Consider the following 12382-nt stretch of genomic DNA (forward strand, 5'->3'; position numbering starts at 1 on the left):
CAGCCACAAAAATACTCCGGGAATTTACTGATCATATTTCTAATGGCCCAAGTAAACTCAAACTCTCAAATCATCACACATAGACCGGCATCCCATCCAGTCCCACACCCCACTTGCTCCCTGTGCTTCCAAGACAGGCTCTGACTTTCCCTGACCGTTATCTGGAAATAAAGGGTTGAATAAATAACTTGGTAACAAGAACAATCCAAAACACACATATTGGACTCACCTTGTGTGCTCGGCTTTTAGAGTTTGATAATTAGTCTTGTGATGCTCACATCTCATTCTTTCGTCGATGAGCAATTTCTGCAGCTCCATATCGGAAGCTCCCAGCCCCACAGCTCGCGCGATTGTAGGGTTCCCAGCCAGAGGGTCCATGCCTGGAAAGAGGGGTGCAGACTGCGCTACAGCAGAAGGGAGCACCAGGCCTGCAGGCAGAGGTCTCTCACTCGTCGAAGGGTGTCCAGCAGCAGCCTCCTCCTCCTCCTGCCCAGTGGTCATCCCAGACAACTAAATCACCTTGAAGAGAACATGTTTGACATACAGTAGTCTTGTGTCCTATTCAACTCTAGAACTACAACAGCAATCAGCACAAACTAGAACGTGGAAGTCTGATTTCTTTATTTTCTAAAACGTCACCTAATCAAGTTTTCGATTAAAGAAGGATGGGTATCCACATCCAAAACTGGATTACAGACGGGCGATAGTTTCTCATCAATCAGCTTTAGCTGCACATCTGCTAAGTAAATCGAAAAGGCAACATTCTGCTCCGTTGGTTTGGGAAAAGAAGTCCACGCACTTCAACAGAAATCCATCCATTTTCCAGCTGCTTACACGAGATAATTCGGGAATATCACACTCCGCCCTGTGTGAGAGAACTGCCAACGAGGCGCAGAAGCAGGTTAACAGGGAATTTGTTTCTCAACTTTAGACCGTCGTGTAAACATCTCTAAGTGATCGTCTGGTTACATGGATCTCGTTAAAGGAGTGACTATGGGACAGTGATCTAGCCAAAAAACAGTCTAAAATAAGATAATCACAATTATTAAATCCACGCTTCCAAAAGATTAAAATACAACGGTAAATTATTCTGTGACAAAAGCTATAAATACCATTGTTTCCTCAGCGCTAGTAAATCCCAAGACTAAACCGAAAACAAACCCTGAACTGCAGCTGGGGTGGAGCTTGATTAACCTTTTTTAACGTCGTTGTTAAGGTAACAGCGCGCCCCTGGTAACAACAGCTTGTACATCCAGGCTAAAATTCCTGATTTAAAATCCTGCCATAAAAGATCTGATGACACCAGTAGTTCACATAAGCAAATTTTACTACAAGGTCCTGTTCAAAGCGAGTCGTTAGAAACTAAAGACACTCCCTTTTCCGAGTCTCATAAATCACTAAGCGATACTGTTTTCAGATAATCGATTAAAATAACAGCACACAGAACGGGAACTGGATGTCACTGCCAATCATTTGAGTAATCTACATAAGATAGGACTTTATTGATCCCGAGGGGAAATTGAGGATAACTGCGCTGAACTTAAAAACCATGACACACGTATTAAAATTATTTTTGATGTCATCTAAGAGAATCAGTGCTTTCATTTTATGCTTAAGCTTTTGATATCGCGTATGCAAAGTACAGCTAGAAAGAAACGCACTTTATAATCTTTCTGTTGATGCCGTTTGTTTTTCCTGTCACTTCAGTTCTGATATTTAAAAATGGCGCTTTTCCTCCCGCCGCTGCTTATAATTATTAGCATCTCGTAACTACACAAAATCCTTCCATTACTATAAAACAAAAAGTGAATATGGGCATCATTACATGTAAAAATATTTTCACAGTTTCTGCGCGACATAATTATAATACCATTTCTGGCGTTAAACTCCCCTTACCTACAGCTGCAGACCACCTTCCGCCAAGCTCAGCCCAACACACGCTAGGACTACAAAACCGAAGTGCTTCACGGGATGGACCACAGAAGTGTAGTTCATTCAAGAAGGGTGGCACTCGCCGTTTGCGCACCATCTAGCGGTAACACAAGGACACCGTACAGTATATAAAACTGTAAAACTGAACAAAATGTAAAAGATACAGAGATCGCAACTTATCTTGTTCTAGTCACTTGTTCTATCTAGCTGCTAAAAAGCTTTTGCTTTCGCCTCATATACCTTTCAGCTGCTAAAACATCTTAAACTATCAACAGAACTTTTTCGGAGTGTAGGTTAAAAAAAACTGCATGTTATTTGCAAAATGTTCCCATTTCAAAGTTTATTGTACATCTTTCACAACAAAATGTTTGCTCCAGATCCTGAATTAATACTATCCCATTAAGTGTAAAATAATAAGTGTGACTCGTAACTCAAAACTCATTGATGTCTGCTTAAATGTAATCTAAGAAATATAAAACATAATATATAACATTCAAACTACATATTTAAGTTTAAGATATTTATAGCAGTTATTTGGCATCTTATTTGCTCAGTTTGTGATTGCTTGTGTGAAGCAGCTAGCTGTACCATTTCAATTAAAAATTAAATACATAACATATGTAACCAATAGATACTATTACCTTATTATTTTTTAACCCGTGTACATACACAAATTACATGCAATTAGCACTCTACATAGATAACTAATCAAGTTATCTTCATCTTTAATTAAAACTCATAAATTTCTAATGAGATTTTACCTAACAAATAGAGACAATACAGACCAATGTAAGAGGTTCACAGGGATGTTCTTATGGCAAAGCAATTGGATTTAAACAATTTGGGCAAGGCTGTTCGGGTACTTAGTCAATTGCACACAGTTCTGATGATTTAATTATTCTTAGTTTATCTGATGTGCTTATCCAAAGTGACTTGGATTTCTACCAGTTTGTACATCAGGGCCTTTTATTTTAAAATCCACAGACAAATAATAATAATAATAATAATAATAATAATAATAATAAACTTTATTTTATATAGCGCCTTTAAAGGTGGCTTCTCAAAGCGCTTTACAGGATGACAATAACAATAAATAAGAAGACTACAACAATAAATAAGAAGATTTCACAACATAGGACACAATTATAATTACAACAATACAACAATAACAATAGAGGAGACCGTGGAAGGTGGTATTAAGAAGAGCAGAGGGGTGAAGAATGGAACCAGTTAAGTAAAGGCTTTTCTGAAGAAGAAGGTTTTGAGTCTGGATTTGAAGGAGTTTAGAGAAGGTGACTCTCTAATATCCTTGGGCAAAGAGTTCCAGAGCTTGGGGGCATAGCAGGAGAAGGCCCTTTCGCCCATACAATGTAGACGGGCTTGGGGGACAGTAAGGAGGGCAGAATTTGAAGAGCGGAGGTTGCGAGGTGGGGAGTAGGGCGATAAAAGTTCAGACAGGTATTGAGGTGCCAAGCCATGTAAAGCCTTATAGGTGAGCATGAGGATTTTAAAGTCTACGCGGAATTTGACCGGAAGCCAGTGCAAGGACTCCAGGATAGGAGTAATGTGAACACTTGCACTAGACCTGGTCAGGATTCTGGCTGCTGAATTTTGGACATACTGCAGCTTGTTCGGAGTAGATTTAGATACCCCAGGGAGTAGAGCATTGCAGTAGTCAATTCGAGAGAATACAAATATGTTGATCAGCTTTTCAGCCACAGTTAATGATAGCATAGGGCGTAGTCTTGCAATATTTCTAAGGTGAAAAAAAGATGTTTTGACAGTATGCTGTACATGTGGGTCGAATGTTAAGCCAGAATCGAATATAACCCCAAGGTTTTTCAATTTTGATTGAAGCTCAAGTACAGAGCCATCTACAGACAGGGTTACAGGACTGGCTTTACGAAGTTGATGGGGGGTACCAATAAGCATGACTTCAGTCTTGTCACAGTTAAGATGAAGGAAGTTTTGAGTCATCCAAATTTTTATGTCAGAGATGCAATTAGATAGAATAGAGACAGCCACATCAGTGTCGGGTTTGGTATGGATGTATATTTGAGTATCGTCAGCGTAAAAATATCTTGATCAAGGGTATGAGCGCAGTGCCTGACCCAGAGCACCTAAGCACTACTCCACACTGCCAGCTCATGGTGCTGGTTTTGCCTTCCTCACTTACCCCCTCTGGGAGAAGCATCTCAGGTTTGACAAGATGTCAAACATACCCTCTCAGAGGAACAGGACTCCAGCACATGCTTCTTTTAAGAACATAAGACAAGAGGATGCCATTTGGAGTATCTAGCCTGTTTGGTAGTTAGTAGTTAATTGATCTCATTCAGCTGTTTCTTGAAAGAAACCAGGGTATCAGCTTCAACAACATGGCAGAGTAGCTTTTTCCATTGTCTCACAGCCCGAACACATTGACTCATTTGGGATTTTGGAATTTTACTAGGAAGTAATAGGATTTTACATGCCCATCTAGTTACATATCCCAAGGTCATAGGAAATTACTTTCCTTAACTGAAACTCAGCACAAACCTTCGCCTTCGGGATTTCCAAAATCTATTGGATTGGTTAGTTAATCCGGTTTGCATTAGTAATATTCTCCACACGTCTCTGCTTTGTGTGGAGAAAAACCAAGATAATTTAATGGGAAAACACTGTCAAAACAGATTAAACCATTATCCACCTCATCAGAACTGCCAGAAGATCAAATATAAAGCCACATACTCAGAAAGACTCCTTTTGCTTCATTAACTTGTCTTCAACCGGAGGGAAAAAAATAGTGATACTAAGAATTCAGATATTGAGATTACAGCAAGAAATGCATTTGCCTGCCTTGAATCAATAAAATCCAATTTGGTTGAAAAAAATGTAACATTCTGTGTTGGCCATAAGAGGGTAGTACTACCCTCCGCTATAGTGAAATACAGTAATGTCCTATATTTTAAATCTTTGTTAGAACACCCAAAATGTACTGAGCTGACACAGTTTACCAAGTAATTTAGAAATGGCATTAGCAATTCGCAATTCAACTCTAGATCAGAGGTAGGAAACCATGACACATGCACAGGATTTTAAAACTTTCCATAAGCCCTGAACTAAACCAGTCTGCAACTGCTTAATTAACCCAGGTGGTCCAGTTAAGGATTAGCCAGAGTGAAGATTAAATGGTATGGAGTCCAGAAGCCAAGGTTCACAACACCACATAGATTCACAGCTCTGAAAGAGACATCCAATCTGCACAGACCCAATGATGAACCAGGTCTAGCAGTTATTCACAAGTGGCAGCATTTTACCTGCTTGTTAAATTAATCATTTGCATATTTCTATTAATATTCTCAATCTGCATATTCATACTCTTTAAAATAGCTGGATACATTATCATATATATATATTCCAAGACTAGCGCAAAACAGAATGAAACAGCAAAACCTTATTCTTAAGGCAATAAAATTGACGAATGATTATAATAATAATTGCTTACACTTATATAGCGCTTTTCAGGACACTCCACTCAAAGCACTTTACAGGTAATGGGGACTCCCCTCCACCAGAACCAATGTGCAGCATCCACCTGGATGATGCAACAGCAGCCATAGTGCGCCAGAACGCTCACCCCACATCAGCTATTAGTGAGGAGGAGAGCAGAGTAATGAAGCCAATTCATAGATGGGGGTTATTAGGAGGCCATGATTGATAAGGGCCAATGGGAAATTTAGCCAGGACGCCAGGGTTACACCCCTACTCTTTTCGAGAAACGCCCTGGGATTTTTAATGACCACAGAGAGTCAGGACCTCAGTTTTACGTCTCATCCGAAGGACAGCGCCTATTTACAGTATAGTGTTCCCATCACTATACTGGGGCATTAGGACCCACATAGACCGCAGGGTGAGTACCCCCTGCTGGCCCCACTAACACCTCTTCCAGCAGCAACCTTAGTCTTTCCCAGGAGGTCTCCCATCCAGGTACTGACCAGGCTCACACCTGCTCAGCTTCAATGGGCTTCCAGTTGTGAGTTGCAGGGTGATATGGCTGCTGACGATATTATCTCTTTAAGGCTCATCTGGTGACTTTATTATAAGGCTCATCTGGTGACATGACATAAATTAGCCATGTTCTAATTTATGGCTATAGGATCCCATTAGTATAAACTACAGCTACTGTATATGCATGCAAATGCTTTTTAACAAATCATGTCTTTTTTTCTTTGTGTGGAAACTGGATCTGGCTTCTAATGTGGATCTAATCATATGCCAGGAAAGTACAACTTCTGTCTTCAGTTTCTCTGCAGATGTATACATATGTACATCATATAGAACTGTTTCAAAATACCTGTAAATTCAGTGAAAGTTCAGCAGTCCAAGAAAATAAAGCATTAACATACTAAATCAATGTGTCTTTTTCAGCAGAAATAGGCTGTGCCGTGTGGGCAACAAGTGTTTGTCATTGTAAGAAGTTTACTGTATGTTAGAATCCTGTTAGAAGTTCCCCTTCCTGCTGACCCAACTGGACATTTATTTTTTAGTTAGGAGCCCCTTAACTGTCCTGCTGGAAGACAGTGGCACCCACCGTCCCCTAAGAGCTGTCTCTGCTGAAACAGATGGATTGGGCAGCAATTTCTCATCTGGGCTGCAAAGTCTGCTGTTAAAAACATCTGGTGACAGATATATCAAGAGGAGCAGAAACACTGACTTCTGACAACGCAAGACGTGCTGTCAGACTTGGGATTTAATGCACTTCTGCCTAACAAGGAGCACCTGACATGGATTACCCACATAGCCAGCAGCAATCTTGGCATTCTGCAGGCACCAAAGTATCACGCATTGTTGGATGTTGGATTTAATCCATCACAGTGTTTCTATTTACACACAACAGGGGCCTTAAATGTTTTTATAGGACATTATTTTATATTTGGACAGCACTATACACATACAGTACGGAAGATGAGAGTACTGACAGAAATGAAGACAGTTTGTGTAAATAAAAAGTGCAAAAGGTGTAAAATACGGTCCGCATTTATTGCATGTTCATTATCGCTGACCAGTCTAAGACCTTTGAGACCATCTTAGAAGTCCAAAGGAGTGAGAATCACACAGGAATGAGATCCATACTGTGGGGAGGTGGTGTAGCAGTGGTTTAAAGTGCTGTCTGCTTGGAGTATCAGTGGTTGCCCAAGCACAGCAGTCTTGAAATAGAACACCTTCTTTCAGTCTTTCATGCCTTTTACTTCACAGCTGCAGTTTGTTGTACTGGTGATATTGTAAACCCTAGTTCCACTCAATGTGCAAGAATCAGTACCAACTGACACCTTTGAACAAAGTGCAGTTTGAACCCCTGAACCCAACATACCATAAAACTAGAGTTATTGCCTCAAAGAATTACGTTGAACACAACTTCTTAAATATTCAATACAGATGGAACAGAAATCCATCACCATGAATCTAGGAACATTCGTGATAAAGTTGTGGGAATCTGATAAATATTAACATAGTGCCAGTCACTTTATAAAAACTGTTGCTGATTAACTGTAAACTTTAAAAGGAGTTGAGTTAATATCTGTTAAGAAGTTACACTCCCTAAATCTAAAGGGTCTAAGAAAAATTAAACTTTTGTTAACTAATGACAGCATGAATGGGAGCTGAAGATTCACACAATTATGTCCCTCTTACATAAATACTACCAGAGGTTCTGTAATGCACAAAGTACCACATTTATGCAAAAAGACCCAATCTATTTAATTTGAAGGATAATTAAGTCCATGTATTAAAAGGGTGACCTTGATTTACTACATAGTGACCATTAGTCACATTAGTCAAAGAGGAATTTAATTAAACTCCTTAAACTCTGTTCATCAGATATACTGTATGTAAAATCCCAGGCCTAAAAGTGATACTGGAGAAACAGTTGTCCACTGTTATTAAATTGCAGTCATTTATAATAATGCTGTTTGCATAAAGGCATTTGCTGAGAGATAAATTACAGACAGAGCAGTAACTTATATAAATATCGCCCTAAAAAAACAAGTGAACAACTTGTTTTCATTACACCAGAAACCAAAACAGAAAGAAATATAATAAATTGTATAATGTACTGTACAATGTCCCAGGGTGTGTGTGTATGGCCAAGTCTAAATTAGCAGTTCACTTCTTGAGTGCTTTACTCAAGACCTTATTCAGAAACCTTAAAGCACTGGCTATCATTTGTTTTATTGCTAATATATATTTGTTTTTTGTTGTCCAAGTTTGGCTCTGATTTCTTACTATACAGTATCATCAAGATCTGTGCAGGAGAATAAGAAAATACATTGTAGTATGGTAAACTGGGTTATATGGTTATATGCTAACTCCACTACTTTTTATAACAATATAATGATTTATGTTGTCACACTTATAGCAACACAAATGTGTGACATTCGCAACTCTTCTCCTTTGGGATTTGATCACAGACATCTGGATTCATAACCATACCCATGCTGTTCTCCCAGAATAATGAATTCTGCTACACTAATAGGCTAGGCCTCCTGTTGTGGGTAAAATTCAGTAATAACCTGGTTCCAAGGTAGTGAGATCATCTATCTTGTTCTGCAGCTGTCTCAGTAATAGAACAAGCCCTTTTACATTCTTCTCTTTTAAATGTTCCTTTCTCCTCTGCAGCAACCTCAGTGACTGAGAGCCACCAGTTTCTGTAATAGGAGACTTGGCACCAATATAGTGTGCGTGGCTCTATCTCCACAGTAATTCAATTAGAGCCACTCCAGCTTCAGAGCCACACAGCACCATTCCACAGATGCCAGAGATTCCTTCTATGCCCGAAGAATGGGTCTCCTGTCTTGGAAGGATTCTCCCTGTTTTAGAGACACAAGCTGATCTACAGAGTTACCACTCACCTACTATTTAAAAATAATGTCAAGGACAAGAAAAAAAAAGTAGAAGGGTAGAAGCTCCCCACCAGTTAGTGTTTGTTTCTGTAGTAAACAAAATCTAATGGGATATACTATATGTCACAGAAAGTACATTTACTTTTAAACATATATACTGATTGAAAAAAGAAACGCAACACCTCCTCCTCCACACTCTGGCCTTCCCGTCTGCGTGGAACAGGCTGAAGAGTGACTCATCCGTGAAGAGGACCTGATCCCACCGCTGACGAGTTCATCGCAGCCTTTGTCTGGCCCAAATCAGTTGGTGTGACGTCTAGGAGGTGTGAGCAGAGGACCTCTGACAGGTCGCCTTGCTCTAAGGCCAGCAGCATGGAGCCTCACTGTCCTGTCACTGATGCGGGCATTGTGTCTGCTGGCAGTTTCAGCAGCAGTATCTGTGGCAGATCTAAAACTATCTCTCAGATGGACCAGTCTGATGTGTTGGTCCTTCTCTGATGTGGTCACCAGTCATCTGTCCTGCTGGTCTACAGTGAAACCTTCTCTGCAGTCAGGACACAGTGGAGTGGATTACTCTATAGTGGCTGGCAACACTGGCACATGACATGGCTGCCGCATGCCAATGGCCCTCTCCCTTGCTTCTGGTGACATTCGAGGCATTATGGAATACACAGAAAATGGACTAAGTGTGGCCTTTTTCTTGCAGTGACCTAAGCTTTGAATTAAGGCCTTTTTAAAGGTGACCTGATCAGGCATTGTTCCACCTGGACCTCGTTGAGTAAAAGTGCACCCAACGAGCTTTTGTGTGATTGGCAAGTTGCAATGGCTCACTGCACAAGCTGTATTGCTGGTCAGAGGGCTTAAAACAAATTGACAACTTTTTGTGAAGGTACATAAGCTATAACTATAGTATTCTCATTCCAGAAAATGTTGTGTTTTTTTTCCATCAGTGTATATAAACTCCAGACATTTCTGGCATTGTCTCAGAAAATCCCCGTTGCAGAGTTCAACTTGGATTAATGAATACATCCAGTAGGATCAAACTGAAACTTAATGCAGGTTATTTTTACATGAAAATGTGACCATATTTTTAATTATTCACAAAGAACATGTGACTCTAGTCATCTCCTATATACTGTATTTTTACTCAGTCGCTATCCAGAGCACTTACAGCTGCCACACTGCCAAGTAGCGCGATGCCTCGTTTCACGGTGCACGTCAGGGACGAGTGGCTGACCGTGCCCTGCAAGGACGTGTCTAACACGGTGCAGTGGCTGGGTGTCGAGGCTCTCCGACGGTACACGAAGAACAAGCCCGACAATGGGGGCATCAGCTCGGTGAAAGATGTGCGTTTCTATGTGAGGGGATGTCAGGGACACATCTCAAAACAATTCTAAAATTTGTAATAGCATTGCTCAGAGCAAAGTTATTTTTATCATAACTTACTGAACTCCACAAAGCACAGGGGTCACAATCTGCCAGGAAGAGGACGCAAGTGTATCTTGTCTCTATGGACAGTGAGTCAAGTGCAACATAAACATAAGTGAAGGCAAACATTAATTTAACTGCTGCAGATCTCCAATGCAAACTGGCATCTTCAGCATACAAAATGCTGAAAGCTGCCATTCAACATTGTTTGCATTAATCTGACGAACTGGCAAAGAAAAACCTCTTCTAAACAGCAAACTGCAATAAAAAAGTTGCTCAAATTTGACTTGAACTTCATCTAAATGACAATTGTCTTATGGTTAGATGAAATGAAATGTGAGCTTTTTGGACATCATCAAGTATTACGTTTGGCGTAAAAAGGGCAAGGCTCATGTTAAGAAAACGGTCATGCCCAATGTGAAGTCGTTCATGAATTTATCATGCTCGGGTGTTGTATTGAATCAATAGTTCCTGGAACCCTCGGTGAGATAGATGAAGTCACGAACGCCAACACGAAACGTGTCATCCTGGCCAGTCACCTGGTTCCCTCTGTCAGAAAACTCAAGCTGGTCCTAGAATGCACATCCTAGCATAATCCAAAACAAATTAACAAAGAATGAGTCAACTGCATACAAAATAATTGTTCTCCATCGGCCATTGCATACCATGCATCTCCATACATCAATCCAATCAGACATTAGTGCTTTGACCTCCAGATGACAGCTCATAAACAGAAGCCAACAAGTCAAAGAGTCTAGGCAGTGATTCTGCCTAGAGGAACGGTCACATCTCTTCTCCTCCGAAGTGTTCAAACGTGATGATACACTACAGGAGGTGTCATGTCAGTGTAATCCCTGCTGGCGGAGGAGTTGCCAAATACTACCTTCAGAGGTAGAGAGGGTAGGTAAAAGAGTTTATTGCTACATGTCCATGTACATTGGAATTTGTATTTGCGCTATTCTTTTAGGATAAGCACAGCACAGCAGACAGCCCAGTACAACAGACAACACCATAGTACATAATAAATAGTGATAGAATGTACAGTCAATAAACAACCAGAACAAGAAATATATGGTAGTGAACATAAATACATGGCAGTCCAAGTCAAAAGTGCATAGTGCAGAGACGCATTGAGTTCTGAGGCATTGCGCGGTTATCTGTTTATGATGCGCACCATACAGTATGTGACTCCATTCTAACTGAGGAGATCATCTTGTTGCGCCAGCTCTTGAAACAGAGAACAAGAACATATTTTGTTGGCCACAACCATTCCGAACATCAGTGCTGATTGCCCTTCCTTTGTTAGTCCGGATGTTGCCTCTGAACAACCAAAGAGTGCTAATTCAGGATCAGAGGGAATATTCGTCCTCAACACTTTCGAGTACCACTGGACTATTTCTATCCACAAGGCATACAATTCAAGACGTAGTCAGATGAGATGTGTGAGTGTACCACCAGAGACCCTGCACCTGTCCCTTACAGGAGACACTGAAGGGATGTATCGTGTTCAGTTTAGTTTTAGAGTGATGAAGTCAATGCAAGACCTTGTATTGTATGACTTGATGTCTAGCATTATAATAGAGCACCTGTGAGAGCATTGCTTAAGCCCTTCACCCAACCTGCATTCGAAAATTCTATATGGAGCTCCTTGCACTGAGCATATTTCAGGTGACAAACAGACAGCTCAATGTGCTTGGGAAAAAAGACACCAGCTGTGAGTTAGAAGCTCATTGCACGAGATCAAAGAACAGACCAGCTATACGCAAATTGAGGCACATTTTGCTTAACAAAGTGTCTGACATGTAAAAGATTAAAAAAGCACGTTTGTGTAAGGCTTAATTAATATCTTAACTGACAAAATATACACTATATGGTTCAGGTGGGTAGCTGCGTCAGCATGCGTAGGCTGCAAAGGAACAAGTAATAGGTGTCACACCTGAAGAAGGCTCCACGGCCGATACGTTGTGTTTTTTCTCTCTTCTTTTTTTCAGCATGGAATAAACCTATTACTTGTTCCTATATATATACACTAATACACAATGTAAAGTTGTATAACCTACTGTATAAGATAACTTTATTGGCCCTCTACAATTTCTTGCATGAGGAATTTGTCTTTTTGCATACCCCAGCTTGCTCTCCATAAG

General features: G+C 40.4%; 1 protein-coding gene across 1 annotated transcript in view; it reads right to left on the reverse strand.

Annotated features, from left to right (window-relative positions):
• cep83 (centrosomal protein 83) overlaps nucleotides 1–1952 on the reverse strand; it is a 29442-nt gene extending 27490 nt beyond the window's left edge. Inside the window, exons 1-2 of the mRNA XM_088924220.1 lie at nucleotides 1897–1952; nucleotides 230–519 (exon numbers count right to left, since the gene is read on the reverse strand). Coding sequence (XP_088780346.1) covers nucleotides 230–501 — 272 coding nt within the window. The 5' untranslated portion in view covers nucleotides 502–519; nucleotides 1897–1952. The remainder of the gene's footprint in view (nucleotides 1–229; nucleotides 520–1896) is intronic.
• Nucleotides 1953–12382: the final 10430 nt, after the last annotated feature.

The sequence above is a fragment of the Atractosteus spatula genome, chromosome 8, assembly GCF_055471065.1.
Source record: "Atractosteus spatula isolate fAtrSpa1 chromosome 8, fAtrSpa1.hap1, whole genome shotgun sequence".
Lineage (NCBI taxonomy): Eukaryota > Metazoa > Chordata > Actinopteri > Semionotiformes > Lepisosteidae > Atractosteus > Atractosteus spatula.